The sequence below is a fragment of the Phyllopteryx taeniolatus genome, chromosome 13, assembly GCF_024500385.1.
Source record: "Phyllopteryx taeniolatus isolate TA_2022b chromosome 13, UOR_Ptae_1.2, whole genome shotgun sequence".
Lineage (NCBI taxonomy): Eukaryota > Metazoa > Chordata > Actinopteri > Syngnathiformes > Syngnathidae > Phyllopteryx > Phyllopteryx taeniolatus.
Genome location: NC_084514.1, coordinates 22,258,408 through 22,283,799, shown reverse-complemented (window position 1 = coordinate 22,283,799; position 25,392 = coordinate 22,258,408). Strand labels below are relative to the sequence as shown.

At 41.0% G+C, this 25,392-nt stretch overlaps 1 protein-coding gene across 2 annotated transcripts; it reads right to left on the bottom strand.

The window, feature by feature from the left end:
• Positions 1 to 18: 18 nt before the first annotated feature.
• Positions 19 to 23,963, bottom strand: rin3 (Ras and Rab interactor 3). Of its 2 annotated transcripts, XM_061793769.1 has the most exons (14): positions 23,521 to 23,963; positions 20,839 to 21,328; positions 16,748 to 16,859; positions 16,600 to 16,672; positions 14,437 to 14,528; positions 12,103 to 13,108; positions 10,791 to 10,965; positions 10,532 to 10,703; positions 9,576 to 9,697; positions 9,300 to 9,486; positions 8,100 to 8,231; positions 7,839 to 8,005; positions 4,092 to 4,206; positions 19 to 2,736 (listed from the first exon to the last, which is right to left on the bottom strand). In XM_061793769.1, the coding sequence occupies exons 1-14, from the start codon at positions 23,553 to 23,555 to the stop codon at positions 2,468 to 2,470; spliced, it is 3,147 nt and encodes a 1,048-aa protein (XP_061649753.1). In that variant the 5' UTR covers positions 23,556 to 23,963; the 3' UTR covers positions 19 to 2,467. The 2 variants fall into 2 exon arrangements, with proteins under 2 accessions (XP_061649753.1, XP_061649754.1); XM_061793770.1 differs by lacking the exon at positions 20,839 to 21,328 and having other exon boundaries at positions 23,521 to 23,960.
• Between the last annotated feature and the right edge of the window lie 1,429 nt (positions 23,964 to 25,392).

Below are 25,392 nucleotides of genomic sequence, written 5' to 3'. Positions count from 1 at the left end.
ACACAACTAAACACAAAATGCAGTTTTTAAATGAAGGTTTTTATTAAGGGAGACAAAAAAATCCAAACCGACATGGCCCTGTGTCAAAAAGTGATTACCACTTAAAACCTGGTAACTGTTTGGTCCGCCCTAAGCATTAACAACTGCAATGAAGCGTTTATCATAGACTCTTACAGCGCGGTGGAGGAATTTTGGCCAGAATTGTTGTAATTCAGCCACATTGGAGGGTTTTCGGGCATGAACCGCCTTTTTAATGTCATGCCACAGCATCACAATAGATTTAGGTCAGGACTTTGACCAAGCCACTCCACTCTTCATTTATTTTTTTTTTTTTTTTTTTTTTTTTTTTTTTTTTTTTTTTACCAGCCATTAAAAGGTGGACTTGCTGGTGTGTTTTGGATCATTGTCCTCCTGCAGAACCCAAGTTCGTTTGAACTTGAGGTCCCGAACAGATGGCCAGACATCGTCCTTCAGTATTTTTTTTTTCCAGGTCCTAAAGTAGCAAAAGAGCCCTAGACCATCACACTACCACCACATTTTACTGTTGGTATGATGTTCTTTTTCTGAAATGCAGTGTTACTTTTACGCCAGATGTAATGGGACCTAAACCTTCCAAAAAGTTAAGCTTTTGTCTCTCCAGACCACAGAGTATTTTCCCACAAGTCTTGGGGATCATCAAGACCTGGCAAAATTGAGATGAGCCTTAATGTTCTTTTTTTTTTCAGCAGTGGTTTTCATCTTGGAACTCTGGCATGCAGGCCATTTTTTTTTTTGCCCAGTCTCCTCCTCATGGTGGAATTATGAACACTGACTTTGTAACCTCTTCCACACTGATAGATCTCAATTACATTCTTTCTCATTTGTTCCTGAGTTTCTTTAGATCTCTGCATGATGTCTAGCTTTTGGGTATCTTTTGGTGTACTTCACAGTCAGGCAGGTACTATATATGTAATTAAGCCGCCAGATAGGAGGCAAAAAGGAAGACCAAAGATGAGATTTGTGGAGGTGGTGAGGGAAGATTTGCTGATAGATGGAGTTAGAGATTAAGATTATGTTGTGCAAAGGAGGCTTTCACGATGTGTAGAAGTCTGACGTGCTGCCTCCTGCTCAGAGCCTCAGCCGACACCGCGCGAAACTTCAGTCAAGTCACTTGGGTGAGTGAAACAATAAAATACGTCTCTGCCAACATTGAGGCACCTAACAAGTTGAATGGTGGGTTCCATTCTTGCACTGATGGTTTTTAGCATTTTAGCCTTCAAACCAACTGAAGAACTGATGACAGACACAAAAATAAAATACAAATTACCGTACTGGAAAGAAAGTAGAAACAGTCGCATTACAAGCTTAACATTGAGGTAAACGTCAAACTAGCAACTTTACATCACAATGAATTGGGGCAAAATTCACAAAAACGTGAATGCCACAGTATCACAAACATTAACCTTGTGTCTCATCCATGGATAGGTAAAGGAACCAATGTTTTACAGAGCATTTGGTTCCATTCATTAGTCTTTTTCATTTCACTTTCGTTTTTACCGGTGCCATGTGAAGTTATTTGCTGAGTTCCGGTGCGACCCCTTCAAAATAAAAGGCTACATACTTAAAACAGGAAGTCATGTTAAAACTTCCACATATAAACCATTTGATGTGATAAAACAGTCGCAAATAACTGTTTTAATAATGCTGTATTTAACATTTAACTGAAACATTCAATGAATATTAAGTCAATTGGGTTAGTTCCACAGGCAATGCCTTTCATTTCATGGGTTTGATATTGATAGTGGTTATAAAGAACCCCAAATCAAATGTTCATTTTAGTTTATGCTGCAGGCAGCTACGAAAATGGATGTTCATAATTTGGACACCCTTTATTTAAACCATGCAAACTTTTTTGACCCAGCTCCCTAAAAGAATCTGAATCGAGAATCCTTTGGAATTGGAATCGAAATGAGGAAATGGAATCGGGACCGGAAATTCAAACGATACCCAACCCTTATTAGTTGGTCCTGAACCTGGCAGTCATCAAAGTGCAGGAATTGTTTTGAGCATCAACAAGTGTTCCCTATTAAATATCAATCCATTTTATGACGATTATCCTATTCAGAGTCACGACCCACGGTTGACCTAGAATCTATCCCAACTGACATTTGGAGAGAGGCGGGGTTCACCCTGGACTGGTCTCTAGTTAACATACATAAACAAAATGATTAACATTACATAGCAGCATAAACAAAGTACGTTTACAAAAAGGAGTTCCAGACCCCCTGTTGAGTAAATTTATCACATAGCTGTTGTGTTATATATTTGAACATTGCACGAACAGAAGACTGACTGAAGAGAAAAAAAACGATATAAAATTCTTACAGGCTTCATCAAAGCACCGGGTAAAGCCACATTTTCTATCGAGCATTTGGCACCAGTGTTGTTACATAGCAATACAAAAGTAGCCGCTGCGGCAGTCAAGCAATTACCAGCTAATCAGACTTGCCTCTGCTTCTGGTTTTTCATTATCAACAGCTGAATTTTTTTTTAAAGCGCTTTGTGAAGGTGGTCGTGGGGGCGGGCTAGTGGGGCAGCTGCGGCCAGGCCAGCAGCCTTGGATTGGCCCATGGTCTATAGGGTGATAGATGAAGCAATATGCTCCTGGTTGACATTTGTTCTTCACACTCAGTGCCAGCTCCGTAGGGGCCAGGGGCCGACGAACACCACCTTCATGGATGCTGAGCATGTATGAATCTGGAGGACAGAAAAAATTATTACACATAGAGAACTTAGGTATATGGATCATTTTCATATCATTTGATCAATAACAGTACAGACATGGCCCACTGAATTTCCTTTTGAAAATCATTTAAATTTACTGATATGAGTATTTGAATTACTGGCAGTTGTTAAGTGTTGTGATTTGCAACATCTTTTCTGAAGATACTAATTCCATTTTTTTAAATATATCAGATTTTTCTCCTATTGCTTAATATGCCTTTTCCATGAGAACTAACACATGCATCCTAGTCTTTAGAGTTCCTTTTGTTGGTTCTTTTACAAACAGTCCTCCTTTGTCACTCAAGCTGTCTTTACCGTTAATGCCACTGGCGAGAGTCCCATTATGTTGTTGCAATACACCAGAGGGATCTGCAAGCTTATGTGCCAGGAATAGGCAGGCATTTTGCATTCACACAAGACAGCAAAATAAATGGTGTTATTTGTGAAAGATGAATGAATATGTATGAATTTGTGAAAGTGTCGGAACTATTGTATGTCGATATAAAGACAAGAGTGGCTTTAATGTGGTGAGTAGTTAGGATCATTTATGCTCTTGTATACACAGAGTTTGAAGGGCAACATGTAGACTGTGCAACTCACACAATTTTTATGAAGCTGTGTATGCCTTTACCATTATGCACTTTGCCTTTACCATGACAAAAAGAAGTGTATTTCAATGGGCCACCACCATTTCCTCTGTCAGTAAGGACTGCCTTTACTATGAATGCCTAAAATTTTATATAAATAACTTTTTCAAAATAAAGACAAGAGTGGCTTTAATGTGGTGAGTAGTTAGGATCATTTATGCTCTTGTATATACAGAGTTTGAAGGGAAACACGTAGACTGTGCAACTCACACAATTTTTATGAAGCTGTGTATGCCTTTACCGTTATGCACTTTGCCTTTACCATGACAAAAAGAAGTGTATTTTAATGGGCCACCACCATTTCCTCTGTCAGTAAGGACTGCCTTTACTATGAATGCCTAAAATTTTATATAAGTAACTTTTTCAAAATAGAACCTAAAGTGTGGCTGGTTCAACATGGGAGACATTTACCTATACAAAACCAAGGCACCATAAAGAAATGCTAAATTGCGTATTTGTTTTCAAAGTGTCTTTACCGTTATTGATCAAATTACATGAAAATGAACCATTATAATGAAAGGGACCATCACTAGAAACTATTATCAACCAAACATATTTTGGTCCAAAGATTACACTCAAGCATAGTAAAATACACTTGATAGAGTATTTGGACACCTGTGTATTACACATGTAGAAACTGATCTATCTATTTTCATGTATCTAAAAGTTTCATGTATCTACCTTGTTCAAAGTGTGCAGCACATTGTTCAGCCAGCTGTTGGATTGTTGTGGTGGGAAGGATGCCTAGAGTTTTGGAATTACTTCCAATGTCAGGACAGCACACTGTCAAGAAGTCCTGCACAACACCCATAACCACAAGAGTTACAACCATGAACATTCATACAGTCAAAATAAAATGTAATTGAATGAGTGTGTTATCAAACTCCAAGAACCTTTTTTTCAGTGATTCATAAATACTTGGTAAGTATATTTGTTGAATGTCAATGTTTGTAATTGTGTGTTCATACAGCAAGATGATTATTTTACTTGCAAAGTTATATATGTTAACTGAATGCACCAAATAATATATATACATATCAGTTTATATATGTACATGTATATATATATGTATATACGTGTATATTTATGTGTATATATGTGTGTATATATGTATATACGTGTATATGTATGTGTGTATATGTGTGTATATAAGCATATGTATATATGCATATGTATATATGCATATGTATATATGTGTGTATATGTATATATATATATATATATATATATATATATATATATATATATATGTATATATATGTATATATGTATGTACTACAAAGACAAGATATTTAATGTTAAAACTGATAAACATTGTTTTTAGCAAATAATCACCAACGTAGAATTTTATGGCTGCAACACCTTCCAAAAATGCTGGGACAGGTGGCAAAAAGACTGAGAAAGTTGAGGAATGCTCATCAAACACCTGTTTGGAACATCCAACAGGTGAACAGTCTAATTGGGAACAGGTGGGTGCCATGATTGGGTATAAAAGGAGCTTCCCTGAATTGCTCAGTCATTCACAAGCAAATATGGGGCGTGGTTCACCTCTTTGTGAACAAGTGCGTGAGAAAATAGTCGAACAGTTTAAGGACAATGTTCCTCAATGTACAGTTGCAAGAAATTTATGGATTTCATCATCTACGGTCCATAATATGATCAAAGGGTTCATAGAATCTGGAGAAATCACTGCATGTAAGCGGCAAGGCCGAAAACCAAAATTGAATGCCCGTGACCTTCGATCCCTCAGGCGGCACTGCATCAAAAACCAACATCAATGTGTAAAGGATATCATCACATGGGCTCAGGAACACTTCAGAAAACCAATGTCAGTAAATACAGTTCGGTGCTACATCCGTAACTGCAACTTGAAACTCTACTATGCAAAGCAAAAGCCATATATCAACAACACCCAGAATCGGCGGCGGCTTCTCTGGGCCCGAGCTCATCTAAGATGGACTGATGCAAAGTGGAAAAGTGTTCTGTGGTCCAACGAGTCCACATTTCAAATTGTTTTTGGAAATTGTGGGCCTCGTGTCCTCCGGGCCAAAGAGAAAAAGAACCATCCGGAATATTATGGACGCAAAGTTCAAAAGCCAGCATCTGTGATGGCATGGGGCTGTGTTAGTGCCAATGGCATGGGTAACTTACACATCTGTGAAGACACCATTAATGCTGAAAGGTACATACAGGCTTTGGAGAAACATATGCTGCCATCCAAGCAACATCTTTTTCATGGACGCCTCTGCTAATTTCAGCAAGACAATGCCAAACCACATTCTGCATGTGTTACAACAGCGTGGCTTCGTAGTAAAAGACTGCGGGTACTAGACTGGTCTTCCTACAGTCCAGACCTGTCTCCCATTAAAAATGTGTGGGGCATTATGAAGCGTAAAATATGACAACAGAGACCAGCTGAAGCTGAAGCTGTACATCAAGGAAGAATGGGAAAGAATTCCACCCACAAAGCTTCAACAATTAGTGTCCTCAGTTCCCAAACGTTTATTGAATGTTGTTAAAAGAAAAGGAGATGTAACACAGTGGTAAACATGACCCTGTGCCAGCTTTTGTGGAACATGTTGCAGCCATAAAATTCCAAGTTAATGATTATTTGCTAAAAACAATAAAGTTTATCAGTTTGAACATTCAATATCTTGTCTTTTTAGTGTATTCGATTCAATATAGGTTGAACATGATTTGCAAATCATTGTATTCTGTTTTTATTTACGTTTAACACAACTTCCCAACTTCATTGGAATTGGGGTTGTAAATATAAGTCAAACATGATTTGCCAATCACTGTATTCTGTTATTTATGTTTAACACAACGTCCCAACTTCATTGGAATAGGGGTTGTATACAGGCGGCACGATGACGAGTGGTTAGCACATCTGCCCCACAGTTCTGAAGGCCGGGGTTCAAATCCCGGCCCCGCCTGTGTGGAGTTTGCATGTTCTCCCCGTGCCTGCGTGGGATTTCTCCAGGTACTCCGGTTTCCTCCCACATCCCAAAAAACATGCAGGGTAGGTTAATTTAAGACTCTAAATTGCCCGTAAGTATGAATGTGAGTGCGAATGGTTGTTTGTTTATGTGTGCCCTGCGATTGGCTGACGACCAGTTCAGGGTGTACATCGCCTCTCGCCCGGAGATAGCTAGGATAGGCTCCAGCATGCCCGCGACCCTAGTAAGGATAAGCAGAACGGAAGATGAATATATAAATATATATTATATAGTTTTAAGGGACAGACAGAGGGACAGAATGGACAAGGGGACTAGGGGTGAAAACCACAGCAGAACAGTGAGAAAGTCTAGATATTTGAACAGAAGTAACATTACAACAGTTATTTGTAGATTAGGGGGGAGACACTCGGTGAGGACATGAAATAACTAACCAAGAGAACAAGATCAAGATAAGAGAGGACAGAAAAGGGCAGTACAGGATGTGGCAAAATGAGCAAGGCAGTGCTCCTGTCGAGCGGTGCGCTGGGATTCTTTTTTAGTGTCTAAACACCTTTAAGAACCTGTGAGTTGATATGTTAGTATAACCTGTATTGTTATTAGTGATCTCAGCACCAATTAAAGTGCATGGTGTTTCTATCAAATGTATTAGTGAATGAACACCAAATTTCATGCATGTTAGTCAAGTGGTGTACGGAGTTGCTGAGGCGGCACATCGAGGAAGGGTGAAACAAGGGGGTGTCCGAGTCGACGAGCCCGTCCAGCAGGGGACCCATCCAGGGAGACGCCACCGACCCCCCCAGAACCCAGGGAGTTCCCCAGCCCGACCGAAGCGCCCTGCCATATCAAGGCCCACCGCTGCCACTGCCCCCATCACCCCTAGAGCATGGGGACCCCAGCCACCAACAGGGCTCAACGCAGGAGCCAGCAACCACCCAAAAAAAAAAAACAGTCATAGCCCGCCAAACCGAGCCCAAATTAAGCGCCCGTCGTGAGCAAGGACGGGCGAGGGCCCCAAGAGAGGGGAGATAACTAGCAGGGGATCCATCCAGGAGGACGCCACCGACCCCCCCAGGACCCAGGGAGGTCCCCAGCCCGACCGAAGCGCCCCGCCATATCGAGGCCCACCGCTGCCACCGCCCCCATCACCACTAGACCATGGGGACCCCAGCCACCAACAGGGCCCAACACAGGACCCAGCAGCCACCCAAAAAAAAAACAGTCATAGCCCGCCAAACCGAGCCCAAGTTAAGCGCCCGTCGTGAGCAAGGACGGGCGAGGGCCCCAAGAGAGGGGAGATAACTTTTTCACCATGTACTGTAACTGTGAAAGGGCTTTTTGAATAAATTTGATTGATTAATTGATTGAGTTCAGTCTACATTTTCTGGGTTACATAGCCTGAGATTAGGATAAATATAAACCTAACCTTTATATTACTTTTTTATGTTTGAGAATATGAGAGAGAGTTAACCTGAACAGATCTTTGGTCCAAACATTCCTGGTTGAGTGTGCGTCGTCTCTCCCAACGTTGGATTGAGTCCTGAATCTCCCTGCTGAGCTGACGTGGAGCTGATTTCTGCTGGTCAAACGTCTTGATATGCTCAAGAGCACCGTACGTTGTCGTCAAATAATATGAACCTACATATACATACGCATACAAATTATAATCAGAGGCCATTAATGGAGCAGATCGTCAGTTTGGCTGTGTAAGGGAACATACTCTGTACTCTACCTTCTCCTATTGTTAGCGCAGGATCCATCAACTCCATCATGTATTCCACATCCATCAGTAAATCTGACAGATTAGATCTAGCCAGGACATACATCATTACAGGCAGGAAGTCATCAGCTCCATGGGCCCGCCCTATAAAATCATCCAGACATGTTATCACAAATCAGAGGATAGCTGATTTACTTCCTGGGGAACATTACGCAAAATTTGTATCAAACTCATGTCTTATAACTAACATGCAATGTTTCAAATCACATGGCTCTTTTTAATTGTTGCTGAATATGTACCTGCCATTGGTTGTTGGTCAGCGCTAGCAAGGCCTTCTCTGCTCGCCTAAACATTATCAGCACTGACCTACATTTACAAAAATATTTGAATATCTGTTCAAATTAATTGTCACTGTGTCCTACTGGTTAGCATATCTGCCTCACAGTTCTGAGGACCCAGGTTCAAATCCGGCCTCGCCTCTCTGACGTTTGCATGTACTCCCTATGCCTGCGTGGTTTTTCTTCGGGTACTCCGGTTTCCTCCCCCAAAAAATGGTAGGTTAATTGAAGACTCTAAATTGCCCGTAGGTGTGAATGTGAGTGTGAATGGTTGTTTGTTTATATATGTCCTCCGATTGGCTGGTGACCAGTTCAGGGTATATGCCACCTCTTGCCCAGAGTTAGCTGGGATAGTCTCCAGTACGCCCGTGACCCTAGTGAGGATAAGTGGTACGGGAAATGAATGAATGAATTGTCTATTCTCTTCATTTTGTAGCGTTTGGCTGTCCTGCTTCCTGTGCAAATGGGTGTTAATTTTGTTGTTGTTGTTGTTGAAACAGATTTTAATCTCTGGGTTGTCATTTCATTCGTGTCAGCCCAGGACCTGCAGATTTGTTGCAAAACGTTACTCAAATAGGGGGGTGGGGTTAGCAGACACATGCTCCTCAGCTCAAGACTCAGCTGTCTACCTGCACCTCTAAGAGAAACAGCACTTTTTTGAGGATGAAAATTTCCAGTTTCTGGACAGGCAAGACTGACTCTTGTAAACTGACATTGGCCTCTCTGCCAGACAGTTTAATGTCTCTATATATTATAAAAAAGATGCCCAAAGAAGACTAACATTTTCGCAGTCTGTTTAGTGACAAATAAAAAACAAAACAAAAGGAAAAACAAAACTGCGCTTAACGTGTTTTATGAGTGTTTGGGCCCGTACCTGGACAGCTGACTGACATGGAGTCATAGATGATTTTACAAGCCTTCAGCAGTAGCTCAATCTTCTTTGGAGGAGAGTATTCAAGATGCAGATTACTGAGTTTCACACTAATCTTCTCCATAGCTGACGCCTCTGGGACAGCAGTGGTGACTCCGAGAGCTGTGGTTGTACTGCCGAGAACTACAGACTAATTTACACAAAATTGCACAGACCTCATTTAATAAAGCAATTGAGCATGTGATGATTAAATCACAGAGATAAAAAATGTTTCTATACCTGGTTGTGTGCCATTTGCTTAAGGCTGCCATTGTTGGTGTGCAGTTTCTCCAGATTACGGTAAACAGGCTCCCTCAGTGGCTTCAGTACACTCTTACACAGAGCTGCTTCGACTATGCTCTCTGCATTGTCACAATGCACAAATCATCCCTGTTAGATTTCTCCATTGCTAAAATCGACGTGTTTCAAACTTGGTCTTAGTTTACATATACACATAACCTACACTATTGGAAACATCTCTTGAGCCATTAATTCAGTCAAGAGTTGACATTGAATCCTTCTTTTCCCGAATCTTAAAACCCCTGTGCCCTCCTTTACTAACCTGTACTAAAATGTACATGCACAAACAAATTGCTATAAAATCATCATACATACATCAATAGTCTTTTCTGCTTTGACATGAGCAAATGTATCGCTTTATATCCTAATGGCACAGAGAATGAAAACTGGCTGGAAAAAAATATTGATGTACGGTGTTCACATTAAAATGGTCAAAAAATAAAATAAAAAATTCATTAAAACACATACTACAAGGAATGAAATATACACAGTTTACAGTACTACTGTGCATTACTCTATGTTTAAGAGTGTAAAAGGAGTTTAAGAGTATATAAACTTAGTTTATAAGAGTATGGTAGAGGTTAATAGGAGTGTGGAGAAGATGAATAAGAGTCTGGGGAGGTTCGTACAACTTTAAAATACGTAAAAATAATAATAAACAGATGTCGTTGCTACTTTGCGGATTTTACCTATTGCGGTGGTGGTCCGGATCGTAACCCCCGCATTAAATGAGGGATTACTGGATCGTAATTTAACAGCTGTGTTTTGTGCGTGTTTTGTCCACGAAGGTGTCCACATGGTGCAAAATCCGTCAGTATATAATCCAATAATTTCTTTGTATAGTGTCTCGGCAAAACAGGTTAGCAAGAGCTAAAGATAAACTCCATAAATCATACCCAGTTTGTCTTGTGAATATTGATGCTGTGGCTCCATCATGGCCTGCAGTTCAGTACTCTGTAGTAGGTAACTCTTTAACTGAGTCATCATCTGCCTTATTTCCTGTAACAACTCAGTGGAGGTGGAGTGGTTGGACATGGTCTCCAGGGTGAATGCTCGGTGCTCTTTCACCTACAAATCACACATGAAAACTGAACTTGATTCGTTGCGCTAGATGATTTGAAACGTGTATGATTATATTTCAAGGTAATGCATTACCAGGTTTCCAAAATAGCTCAGTGGGTCTCTAGCCAGCTCCACAATGCGTTGTGAGAGGCGACGGTCATGACTGATGAGGCCGGTAATAACAGTAGACAGGCGGGAACGAGCTTTGCCCAACATGATGGTGGTTGGCGTCCGCTTTATTTTACTGCCATGATTCTCTGACGGGTTACTAAAAAGAGGAGTACAGTAAAGTTAGTCCTTGCACTACTTGTCCAGTATTTAATCGCATCCAAACACGACACGCAATTTTGCGAATGTTTCATGTGAACAAAGGAACAATTCTATTTTTCTGACCAATGTAAATCTGGCGTGGCAGTTGGTGTGAATCTGCACGGAGGCGGATTCGACCAAGTTCTCGTAATTTCAGTGATGTGCGCAAACCAGCATGTGTAAAAAAGGGCATTCTGCACCGTTGCGGGAGTGGACACAGTCGACTTCATGTGCCACCAGTCAAAGCGGCTGCTCTGAGTCCCTTCAAATGTAGCGCAATGAGTCTTGCATGTAGACATCTCTGTGCGGAAGAGTGATCGATGCGTGACTGGAGTATTGTCACTGCTCACGACCGGTGTGGCAATAGACAACGTGAGGGGATACCCTTATTAAATACAGATTGAGCTGGGGATAACCGCTAGTGACTTAAATGTATCTGTCTCCACCCCTTCTCTTTTGTGTGCCCGCCAATGCCAGCCGGTGGGATGATTTAAAAATGCAACAATGCATTCATATCTACAACAATTAGGGTTCAGTGTCTTGCCCAAAGATACTTCGACATGCGGCCAGTCGCAGCTGGGATTCAAACCAGCTACCCTTCTGTTACTGGATGACCCACTCTAGCTACTGAGCCACACTATCTGACATCCACCACACATCCTTAGACCTCCAAATCTGTCTGCCTGTGCCACGATCCAAAATCTTGTTAAACCAGTAGTCTACCTACTGCACTTGACTTAGACATGGTCGCAACAGGCGTAGGTTTCGACAGACTATTCTAAAATGTCTTAAAATGAGCAACTCCCTCATAATGTATATGATTGCGGAGAGCTGGACCTGACAACCCCGAAAGTCTTTAAGACTATGGAATAACCTATAGCCTGACTGAGTAAGGCTCTGGCAATGTCATGATATTAGTGTCATTTTGGAACCACTAAAAGTTTACAAATTATACACTTTTAAGTTTTTGATTGAGTTTGAGTTCTTCTAGTACTAATGCAGCTAATACACACAATAAAAAAACATATATTTGCTGCACAAATACAATATTGTGAATGCTTATCTAACAGCATTCATTCAGTTGGTCCAGACCTACTTATGGTTTTGATCTTGCTCCGGGTGTGTCTCTCCATCTTCTTCAGCGCTGCTGTTAGAGCAGGAGTCAGGATCTGTTCCGAGCATGGTGCCCCCCTGAGGAGAGTACAGTGACACATCTGGCCTTCGTGCCACGGAGGGAGGGCCTACTCTTGTCCCGGCATTCTGACTGGCCAATCCACTGTCAGGCTTGTCTAGCGAGCATGGTTTCTTCCTCGGCTGAGGTACTGGACGAGTGGGCCTCTTCACTAAAGGTTGAGGACTAAATTGTTGTTTGTCTTCGTCTTTATCCTTGCTCGCACCTCTTTCATCCCCTTTCTCCTTCATTTTGTCTCTTTTAGCCTCCACTGCATGTACAGTGTTTAACAGTTCAACACTCTCACCCAGCAGACATGGTTTCTCTTCCTCTCTCAGTCCTTCCCCTTCCTTTTCAAGTCCCTTCACAGGTTTTTGGCCCTTATCGCCACCATCTGTACTGTTCTTGGAGGAAGTGCGGCGGAGAGGAGCAGGAGGCAGCAAGGGGGGGGCTCGACTCTGCGGGGGAACAGGAGGTCTTGATGGAGGAGGTGATGTCAATGCTGTCTTCCTCGTTTCTTTGTCACCTACCCCCTCCCTTCCTTCCTCGTTTCTGTCACTAGCAGAGGTCAAAGATGATGAACTTTTTTCCATGGGGGCAGATGAAAAGAGCAGGCCCATCCCAGAGTTTGATCCCAGGCTGGGGGGCCTGGGAGGAGGCCTTTTGAATTTCGTATCCTGGTTAGAATTAGTTTTAATCTGATTTTTGACCTCTTTGTCTTCCTTCTGAAGGGACTCTCCATTGAGCAAGTAGGTAATTATACTTTCAGGGGATTTGATTACCAGTTTGGACTCAGAAAAGTCTTTTGGCTGCTTTGTTGATGTCTCCGCCAAAGTGATCGGGTTGATATACAAGTAAACATTGTTGTGACTCTGATCCAAAACTACGTTCTGTTTTTTTGTCTTCTGATTCATATCTGATGTCCAAAAGTCTGCAATACATACAATGTAAAATGAATAATAGTTACCATATTTATCTATTTCTAATATTGAAAATTCTAATTATGTCTCCGATAGATACGGACAAAATGATATAAAGCATAGTGAAGAATACATACTAGAATAAAATCACCAAAGCTTATGGGTCATTTTCATATTATTTGATCAATAACGGTAAAGACACTCATAAAAAATAAAAGAAAATAAAGTAAAATAAAATATTATAATTCAAATTTAGCAATTATTTATGCCGCCTCGGTTTTACATGTGTAAATGTCTACCATGCTGAAACAGCCAAGGTGCTATTTTCAAAAAGGTATTGATGATTTCAGGTTTTCAGAGCAAATGGTGGTGGCCCATTGAAATACACTTCTTTTTATAACAGTAAAAACAAAAGTGCATAACGGTAAAGACTAAACAGCTTCATTAAGATCGTGTCAGTTGTACAATTTTCAGTGTTAAAACTTAAAACAAAGAAACTCAAAAATAGGAACTCTGAAGATACTAAGATGTATTTGTGTTAGTTTTCATGGAAACGGCTCATTCACTGCAATTGACGGCTTTAGAAGTCAAATATTCTGGCAAGCATATTTGCAACTATGCAAGGCTGGCAGTGAATGAATGAGTTTTAAGCAATAGAAGAAAAATCCTATGTATCAAAAAATAGAATTAGCATCTTCAAAAAACATTGCAAATCATAAAACTTCATTTGGGACATATAACAGTAAAGACATTTTGGCATTAAAAGTTTGAAAAATATTACTGGAGAATATATTTTTTTTAGAAACAATTATTACCGTTAAATGATAACAACTGCCAATAATTCAAAATATATCACAGCAGACCAACAAACAAAAATATCAAAATATTTAAAAAAATATATAATTAGCATTTTCAAAAAACATTGCAAATCATAAAATTTCATTTGGGACATATAACAGTGAAGACATTTTGGCATTAAAAGTTTGAAAAATATTACGAAATAATATATATATTTTTTAGAAGCAATTATTACCGTTAAATGATAACAACTGCCAATAATTCAAATACTCATAATAGTAAAAGTAATTGATTTTCAAAAAGGAAATTCAATGGGGTATGTATTTACCATAATTGATTAAATCAGATGAAAATGACCCTTATATTCCTGGTTGTGAGATTTTCTGGCCTGCTTTTACAAATATTTCAGTATCTACAGTATGTACTGTACGTTGGCTGATGTGTTCCATTTTAAGAGCTTCTCAACTGAGTCACTGTTGATGTAATTCTATCCCAAATCCATCTTAAATTTTATACTACTGTTTATAGAGCACATATCTACCTGCACCCATAGCAGAGATGATCTCCAACTCCTCTTTCTGTGTTGCCAATGAAATGGCTTGTGGTAACTTCAGTGGTGCAGTCAGGATGTCCCTGATTGGATTCAACAACAAACAATGTTATGTAATTGTTGGAAGTAGTAAGTTGCACCTTCACCATAATATTACAGTAACAGCTTGGATGGGAGTCGGCATTACAGCAGGGGCGAGCAAACTACGGCCCGTGGGCCACATCCGGCCCGTTGAGCGTTCAATGCGGCCCTCCAAAGATTGGTACAGAATTGCCCAAATCATCTCACAATCAGGCGGCATGACTGGTTAGAGCGTCTGCCTCACAGTTCTGAGGTCCGGGGTTCAATCCCCAACCCCGCCTGTGTGGAGTTTGCATGTTCTCCCCATGCCTGCGTGGGTTTTCTCCGGGCACTCCGGTTTCCTCCCACATCCCAAAAACATGCATGGTAGGTTAAATGAAGACTCTAAATTGCCCGTAGGTGTAAATGTGAGAGTGAATGGTTGTTTGTTTATGTGTGCCCTGCAATTGGCTGGCAACCAGTTCAGGGTGTACCCCGCCTCCTGCCCGAAGATAGCTGGGATAGGCCCCAGCACTCCCGCGACCCTTGTGAGGATAAGTGGCTCAGGAAATGGATGGATGGATATTAAAATTATGACTGCATTCGGTTGACCTTGTCCTGTAATCCTGAGTGCATCCACCAGGTTGTGCTGTAATGACCAATGCTTCCACCAGGTTGTCCTGTAATGCCCAGTGGTTCCACCAGGTAGCGCAGTAGGTATAGTGATACAGTGACTTGACTTTGGCTGTTCTGTTTTTACTCTGCGACTGCTCTGAACTGTTCTTCAACCAAAGAAAAGAAAAGTCGACAGTGAGTGCCGAGTGTTTAATGTAGAATGGACGACTAAATACTTTTTCACTAAAGTTCGGTCAAAGGCTGTATGTCTAATTTAAGAAACCATTGCGGTTTTAGAGGAATATAACATCAGCCGTCACTTTTCTACCAATCAACGCAGGAACTGATGGCTACGGCGCAGCGGTTAAAATCAAGCTTGCAGGCTCAGCAAAGCACCTTTATCGGACAAACTGACATCCAAGATTCAGTTACACAAGACCCTGAAACAGCGCCACGGGAGCTGCAGATGGAACTGATTGATCTCCAATGTGATAATGTCTTAAAAGAGAAGTTCGACTCTCAAACTGGATGAGTTTTATGCTTCATTAAGCGCAGACACATTTCCAAAAATCCATAATATGACACAGAGGATGCTGGCGGTGTTTGGCTCTGCGTATGTGTGTGAACAGACTCCAACAAAACATCCTACAGATCCCAGCTGAGTGATGAACACCCGAGAATTGCCACAACAAAACGAACACTAGACTCTGATGCAATGGCAAAAAAAGGTGATCAACAAAACAACACTGTTTCCATTAAAAGTACATCTAAGTATTAACACTAAAAATGCCTTTTTTTGTTTTTGTTTATTTTTGATATGTAATCCTCTGGTCCTTGCTTGGCCCACCTGTCAATTTTTAAAAGTCAATGTGGCCCTTGAGCCAAAAGGTTTGCCCACCCCTGCATCACAGTATATCATTCATGAGGGAGAAAATTAATGTGACTCTCTGTGAAACACCAGGATATACTGCAAACCTTTAACCTCTGCAAATTATGTAATTACCATCATTTTTTATTACATTTTTTAGCATTACCTTTGATTGGCTGGATGAAATCACAATGTTCTACAAATGTGGCACCAGTTTCAATTAACAAATATAGTTCTTCTCCTATAGAGACCTACACATGTACAGGCTGAATTATTTACAGTATGTATTGTTAGTCATTGTTGCTGTTTACTTGCGTATAATTACAGTGTGCTAATAGAATGCGAGTTCACCTTGAGAAATTGAATCTATAACAGCTTACAGTCTTTTACTTAATTGGGAGGTGTGCCTCAATGGGTTTTTTTTGTCCCCATTTAGTGCATCTTCCCATGAAACTACCTGTTAATCTTCTCATTCATTTGGAACATTTAATTCGCAGGGCTTTGGATCGATTGCAACTATATCACCAGAAGAAGTCCAGTTGCGATCAAATCAATGCCATGAGAATTCCCATGAAAGTGTTTGTCTGTGGGTGTGTCTGTGTGTGTTTTACCTGCTGACACAGTAGAAGGAGATGAGTTTGTAAATGTCATCAAAAACCAGAGCAGAACCATCTAAGTGAAGAACTGCAGGAGAAGAGTAACAGGCTGGTTCTGCAGTGTCCACATTATATATATACAGTAGTAAATGGGTACACGTACACGTCTTGTGCTGTTTGACCTTCACGTTGTGTACTGGCAATGCCTGCTGCTCCTCAGGCAGGCGCACTGACAGCATCATACCTTGCTCCTCTGTGCTCTGTACCAGGAAGACCTGCAAGTGACAGTCACTTTAGGCTGTACAACCAAATGTAAAGAATTCCAGCTGTGGAAAGTTGACCAATATGCGGAGGAGGAGTGGGGCTGTATCTGAATATCTGATACTATTTTTAGGTATGTACAACACACTATAACTGTACTAGAGAAACTTCAACTTACAGTATATGTTATCAACTAAACAATGTAGTTTGGGGCAGCAGTAGTTCATCAGTAAGGACTTGGGCTTTGGGTAATGGTGTGAGTCCTTCAGCAGACAAAATAAATGCTCTCTCTTTGCATGCCTGCATGTGTAAGATCTTCTCTATGTGGTGTGAAATATATGTATATAAAATACACCTGGCTTGACTCACATATTAACTTAAAGTGACATCCCATTCCTAATCCATAGGGTTCAATAAGACGTCGGTCCACCCTTTGCAGCTATAACAACTTCAACAATTCTGGGAAGGCCGTCCACAAGGTTTAGGAGTGTGTTTATGGGAATTTTTGCCCATTCTTCCAGAAGCACATCTGTGAGGTCACAGACTGATGTTGGAAGAGAAGGCCTGGCTCTCAGTCACTGCTCTAATTCATCCAAAAGTGTTCTTTTGGGTTGAAGTCAGGCCAGTGAAGTTCGTCCACACCAAACTCTCTCATTCATGTCTTTCTAGACCTTGCTTTGTGCACTGATGCACAGCAAAGTTAGAAATGAAATAACTATTCCCACAAAGTTGGGAGCATGGAATTGTCCAAAATATTGGTTCCTTAGTTCGAGTAAAAGGAACTCTGAAGGATTCAGCATACCAAGTTTTTGGACAATTTATTGCTCCCAACCTTGTGGGAACAGTTTGGGGATGGCCCCTTCCTGTTCCAACATGAGTGTGCACCAATGCACAAAGCAAGGTCCATAAACACATGGATGAGAGAGTTTGGTGTGTATGAACTTGACTAGCATGCACAGAGTCCTGACAGCAACCAGACAGAGCACCTTTAGGCTGAATAAGAGTGCAAACTGAGAGCCAGGCCTTTTCGTCCAACATCAGTGTGTGACCTCACAAGTGCCCTTCTGCAAGAATGGTCAAACAATCCCTTCTGAACCTTGTGGAAAGCCTTTCCAGAAGAGTTGAAGCTCTTATATCTATAAAAGGTGTATTCATGTAATCTTAAACCCTGTTGCTTAAGATCATATTTGAGTCAAGGCATATGAGCGAATACTTTGGCAATATTGTGTGTATACTGTATATATCTTCTTCTTGTCCTTTGGGCTTGTCCCGTTAGCGACCCCTAACGGGACAAGCCCGGGTCGCCACAGCGTGTCATCCTTTTCCATCTAAGCCGATCTCCTGCAGCATCCTCCTCTCCAACTCCAACTGCCCTCATGTCTTCTCTCATGACTTCCATCTACCTTTTCTTTGGTCTTCCTCTAGCACTTTTGCCTGGCAGCTCCATCCTCATCGTCCCTCTACCAATATACTCACTATCTCTCCTCTGGACGTGTCCAAACCATCGAAGTCTGCTCTCTCTAACTTTGCCTCCAAAACATCAAACCTTGGCTGTCCCTCTGATGAGCTCATTTCTAATTTTATCCAACCTGGTCACTCCTAGAGCGAACCTCAACATCTTCATTTCCGCCACCTCCAGCTCTGCTTTCTGTTGTCTCTATAGTGCCACTGTCACTTCCACCCGTTCCAACCTGCTTGGACCCATTTCTTCACTTCCTGACCACACTCACCATTACTCTGGACGGTTGACCCCAAGTATTTAAAGTCCTCCACCCTTGCTATCTCTTTTCCCTGTAGCCTCACTGTCCCCCCTCCACCCCTCTCATGCATGTACATATATTCTGTTCTACGTCAACTAATCTTCATTCCTCTCCTTTCCATTGCATGCCTCCACCTTTCTAACTGTTACTCCATCTGCTCCCTGCTTCCACTGCTGTAGATCACAATGTCATCTGCAAACATCATGGTCCATGGGGACTAAGAATTATTCTAACATACTTCTCTGTCACTCCAGACTTCCGCATGCAGTACCACAGTTCCTTTGTGAGTACTCTGTCATACGCTTTCTCTAGATCCACAATGTAGCTCCTTCTGACCTTCTCTGTACATTTCATTCAACATTCTCAAGGCAAATAATGTATCTGTGGTACCTTTTATAGGCATGAAACCATACTGTTGCTCGCAAATACTCACTTATGTTGTGAGCCTAGCCTCCACAACTCTTTCCCATAACTTAATTGTGTGGCTCATCAACTTTATTCCTCTATAGTTAACAGCTCTGCACATCACCCTTGTTCTTAAAAATGGGCACCAGCACACTTTTCCTCCATTCCTCAAGCACCTTCCCACCCACTAGAATTCTGTTGAACAAGCTGGTCAAAAACTCCACAGCTACCTCTCCTCGATGCTTCCATACCTCCACAGGAATGTTATCAGGACCAACTGCCTTTCCATTTTTCATCCTCTTTAATGCCTTTCTAACTTCCCCCTTACTAATCATTGCCACTTCCTGGTCCACCACACTTCACTTCTACTCTTCCTTCTCTCTCATTTTCCTCATTCATCAACTCCTCAAAGTATTCTTTCCATCTATCCAGCACACTACTGGCACCAGTCAACACATTTTCATCTCTATCCTTAATCACCTTAACCTGCTGCACATCTTTCCCATCTCTATCCCTCTGTCTGGCCAACCTGTAGAGATCCTTTTCTCCTTCTTTAGTGTCCAACCTGGCATACATATGCCTCTTGTTTTGCCAGCTCTACCTTTGCCCTACCTCGCATCTTAATATATTCCTTTCTCCTCGGTCCTCTCAGTGTCCCACTTCTTCTTAGCTAACCTCTTTCCATATATTAGTTCCTGTACTGTGAGGTTACACCACCAAGTCTCCTTCTCCCCTTTCCTGCCAGCGGATACACCAAGTACTCTCCTGCCTGTCTCTCTGATCACTTTGGCTGTGGTGGTCCAGTCTTCTGGAATCTCCTCCTGTCCACCGAGAGCCTGTGTCACCTCTTCTCGAAAAGCCCCACAACACGCTTCCTTTCTCAGCTTCCACCACATGGCTCTCTGCTCTGCCTTTGTCTTCTTAATCTTCCTCCCCATCACCAGAGTCATCTTACACACCATCATCCTATGCTGTCTAGCCACACTCTCCCCTACCACTACCTTATAGTCAGTAAACTCCTTCAGATTACATCGTCTGCACAAAATCTAATCCATCTGTGTGCTTTCTACCTCTGCTCTTGTAGGTTACCCTATGTTCCTGCCTCTTCTGGAAAAAATTCTTGACTCCAGCCATTTCCATCCTTTTTGCAAGGTGTGTGTGTATATGTATGTATGTATGTATGTATGTATATATCCATATATATATATATATATATATATATATATATATATATATATATATATATATATATACAGCAGTACAGCAGTGCAAATGAATAATTATGTTCAATGAATACATTTAGACGAATATCGTGGAAGTCAACAAATACCCTATTCAGTCTATAAATAATGGTATTAAAATTACAATGAATACAATTACTAGTATTATTAGTCAAGTACTGTCTTTCCAAAAATTCAACCGCAGTTTTCTGGACTTTTTTTTTTTTTTTTTTTTTTTTTTTACAATAACATCCAATGCAATTGATGGATTCTAGCCCAAAATTTATGGGCGCATCCATCTAATTATAACCATTAGTAAGAGCTCAGTATCACAGGTTGCTTAAAAAACAAACAAACAAACAAAAACTAACCTAGCACACAAATAAACAGGTCAATAAATAAGTTCATTGTCATAAAAACAACAATTTCACACAGTTCCCAATTAAATTGATGTGGTAAATGTTCACTTTTGTGAAATATTGACGTTTCAGAAAAAGCTTTATAATAACAAACAGCAGCTTGTTGCATTTTTCTTCAACAGAAGCCTTCTCTTACTTTGTAATGTATATATTTTTGTTAAAAGATAAAAATTTGTGTCTGTGTCTCACCCCAGCAGCCTCCTCTCCCAGGATGCACGTGATTTGTTCTTGGCTGGGTCCTTTTGTGAGCCATACAGAACTGCTCCCCACCAAGTGATCTATAAGGCTCAGCGTTGGTGTTGGAGAGAGTGGCAAGATGACAGGAGGAGAAGGCAGGCAGGAGGAGAGGGAGGTTGACACTGCCTGGAGTGAGGGTGAAGGGAGAGGAGTTAAGCAGGGAGTCAGCTCAGAGGTAAGAGAACTCTGTAGGGGAAATGAGGGAGAAACAATGTGTGGGGTCGGAGAGAGAGGCGGTGGGAGAGATGAAGGAGGCGGGTTAGAGGGGAGTAGAGAAGTAGGTTTAGAGATAAAAGGGAGTGACAGAGGAGTGGATGGAGGTAGAGGAGGTCGAGAAGGGAGTTGGGAGGGCTTCATGGTCGGAGGAGGAGGCTTGGGTCGACATGGCCTTGAAGGGGGGAGGGAGGAGGTGTTGTGTGCTCCTGTCAGAGTGTTAGTAGGGCTGTGAAGGACAAAGAGAAGGTTACAAATTCCATGCTGGCAAGTTGTCCCAACTTTAGTTTGCCTCAGGAGACAACTCTCCTGTGTGCTGCTTGTAATTTTTTTGGCTCAGGAATGATGCATTTGATAACAGTGAACTATTGTTTTCTCTGAGAGAGTTTTCAGATTTGGATGAATGTTTTTGTCAAAAGAGATGTTCATTTATATCAAAAGTGATTACATTCAAACTTAAGCGTCAGAGCTGCAAAGTTAAAGTTTCCTGTTCAAATAACAACAATCACACAACAGCATTTTGTTCCACGACCTTTCGAAACAACCATGTTCTGGTAAACATATTAACACATTTTCTTATTCACTAGGGTAGCAGAGAGAGAGCAATATTACCACCTGATCACATGAGTAATGAATGACTCACTGTAAGTCCATTTGGGCTCTACTTTGTCTTTAGTCACAACACATTTGATACATTTCAGCATTGTTATTAAATTTATGTTGTGTCTGAGGACAGATCTAGTGTCATGATACCAGCAAAGAGCAACAATCAATTTATTTTGGGGGTGGGGGGGTGGGTGGGGGTGGGGGGGAATGCTTATGTCAAAAGATCATCATGGAGACTTAAAATCCTTTATCATAAAAAAAAACATTATCTCCAGAAGCACCTTGAACCATGATTTGCTTTTTTAAAAATATCTTTAGTGCTCAATTTGTAACTCAGCTTGAGAGCACTCTTATTACTTTCTGATGTTCATTTATAAAGTGCAACAATTAGATAACATTAAAGGTGACATATTTTGGAAAATTGACTTTTTAATATGAGTAAACAAATAGTCACCAATCAAGTGTGGAATTAAACAAGCAAGTGAATACATAATTATTTTTCTATTTATCTATCTCTGTGATCAAGCAGTTCTGCACGTCCGCCCCGTTGTTATGTTACAGTGGGACTAATTAAAATAATAACCACCTCCACAACGAGCTTCTCAGCCGGTTAAGCCAGTGGTGGCTTCAAACAGTAAACAGTGTTGCATTGAGTTTTCTGTGGTTAGTAAATTAACGTTATAACAGCGTTAGCTTCTAATAAAGACACTTACTTGATTGCTCCATGAAGTTGTTGGTGGCACGGGTAAAGGTGTTCTCGATTTGTCCATGCAACCCAAAAATGAGCTGATGGGAGCTATACATCCCCCCCCGTGATCCAGATTGACCCACCTGACGCAGGCCCTGCGTTCCACACCTTTGCTATTTACAGCCTTAATCTTTTGAGATGTACGCATCTAGTAATAATTATTATATTTCTATCACTGCAACCTTTAAGTCAGAAAGCTTTTTAATTCGGACCCTTGCAGTTGTATGAACTACTAATATGTTGTATTAGGTGTTGTGTTATTCGTCTTTCTCTGATACAATTCAGGAATAATACAGCAACAAGAAAAATAAATCATAGCTCTTCGTAAGGCAAGGGACCATATGTCACAAATCACAAGATTCTTGGCAACAAACATTCATTTTAGTTGACAAGAGTCCTGTGAATGTTATAAACACTGTATATATACAGATGTTTCTTATGATTACTGTAATTACTCACAGACGCACGCACATGCACACACGTACACAAAATGACTTAAAATATACCACAATAATTTTCTGGGGTGAAAATGTTGAATTTCCAAGTATGAATTCATTGAGTGCCTTAAAAAGAATACAATCACATTATCCCATAATCTCCTCGTCTCCCATCAAAACTCTCAAGTTGGGATACTGCAAACATTGCTTTAACAATCCAGCACTTGTACTCATATGTGTGTACATTACAAAGATTTCTGCCTTGAACATGCAAGTGAGGGCCAGACCTGGTCAAAAGTGCTTGCATATTTTCAGTGCATATGGAACCAAAGTTCACAAGTCAGGATTTCCATAATGGAGATGATTCAATGGCCTTGGTACAGATCACATGTTACAAACCTGATCTTTGGGAGACAATGTAAAAATGCAATGACGTGAATCCATCAGTCCCGCTTTTTGTAGTCATTGACCTATTTATTAGTTAGTGAGTCACATCTGTTTTTCCTGCTGTGGTTTGCTGACTTCCACCCCCCGACTATGCTCCCTCCCTTCTTACCCCAACAACAACACCCCACTGCCTTGACAAAATACTGTTTATTCAATAGATTTTCAAGCATCTCACAAACTCACCCTCTTTCCTGAGAATCAACGCTGGCTTCCATCATAACTTCTCAAGTTGACTGTTGGCCTGCTCTCTTTTTCTTACTGCTCTCAACTTCACGCAAATCCCGCCTTCTCTGTGCCCTGCACCCCTCCCTGGTTCTTCCTCCCTGTTTAGTCAAGCCAGACTAAATAAGGCAAAATAAGGGGAAAATATCTGTATGTGTCAGCTCTGGCCTCAACTTCCTGAGCTGTTAGACAGGAAGAGGCTGAGAACTGTGGTCAAGTTTCGTCTGCACGCTTGTCTTATTCATCAATAACATTTATTTTAGAATACTAGCCGCATGTCATGGTTTTGCTTTTCTTGCTTTATATTCTTGTCGCACTCTGGAATGACTAAATAGACCAAACCAATGGCACGGTTACGTACTATTCCTCCCCCCTCCCCCACCCATCTTCTGTAGTCTATTCAAATTCTCAGGAAAAATCTCTTAGCAATGTGACCCTCTGTATAATGTAGCCTACATATTCAACAGCTGCTAGTCCAGGCTCCTCCTTGTCTCCTCCCCGCTCCTTTAAAGGCCTCCAGATGATTTCAAATTCACACTGTGGAATGTAAAACTTCATGTTTCTCTCTCATTTCAATTTAACTGACACGCCCTATTCATTTCCTATTCCCTTGCTGCTACTTCTTTTTTTTTTTTAACTATTACTTTTCCATTAAAAGCATTTGCTTTTAGTTCTGGGCTCCTCCTCGTGCTCTGCTTTGCTTATCTCAAAATGCTTTGAGAAACAGTGATTTAGTTTGTTGCACACTAGCTTTGTAACCCTGACTTAAATAGAAATCGTGAATAACTTCGAGCTTTGGCGCACAAAATATATTTACAAAGCGTGAACGTCGGCATAAAACCAGTATAGTATACAAAGTATACAAGCAGGCTCCCTACTCTTTATCTTCTTCTTTCATTAGATTTACTGTTGAGCCACTGCTGTAAACATTCACATTGTGTGGTCAAAGCATATGTGCACATCCACATGAAACAGTGAGCATGCTTACTGTGCAGCTGCTTCCTGTGTAAACACGCATGCTACATTGCTCATATTATGTTTGTGTAGTTTCACCTACAGCTAACTGCCACTGGATGGAGCAAAGATACAGAACATTCAGTAATCTCAGCGCTGCTAAAAGGCATCCTCCTATTACATTGTAAAAAGTACATCTTGATGCATCTTCCAGTGAGTGGCGGCTGGCTGAGATAAGGTGCCACGACGCTGCCCCACCATTCACCCAGAAGACATAAAAAAACATTAAATAAAGATGAAATAGGAACATTAAAATATTAAAAAATATATATGTGTACCAAATATTTGATGAGCAGGGTAAATATTATATAGTGTAAAAGGAGACTTCACAGTTAAAAAGTACTTTTTGTCATATACAGTACCTGTATGTTAAAACAGTCTGCATGAAGCTGACAATAGAATATTATTACAATGATTGTTTGGGCTCCATCTAATGCCTCAAATTTAATTTTAATTACACTAAACAAAAATATAAACGCAACACTTTTGTTTTTGCTCCCATTTTTCATTTGTCTGCCATCTGCCCTGAACAGTGAAAACTGGGATTCATCCGTGAAGAGAACACCTCTCCAATGTGCGAGACGCCATCGAATGTGAGCATTGTGAACTGCAGTCGGGTCGAGACCCCGATGAGGATGATGAGCATGCAGATGAGCTTCCCTGAGACGGTTTCTGACAGTTTGTGCAGAAATTCTTTGGTTATGCAAACCGATTGTTGCAGCAGCTGTCCGGATGGCTTGTCTCAGACGATCTTGGAGGTGAGCATGCTGGGTGTGGAGGTCCTGGGCTGGTGTGGTTACACCTTTGGAGACGGCTTAT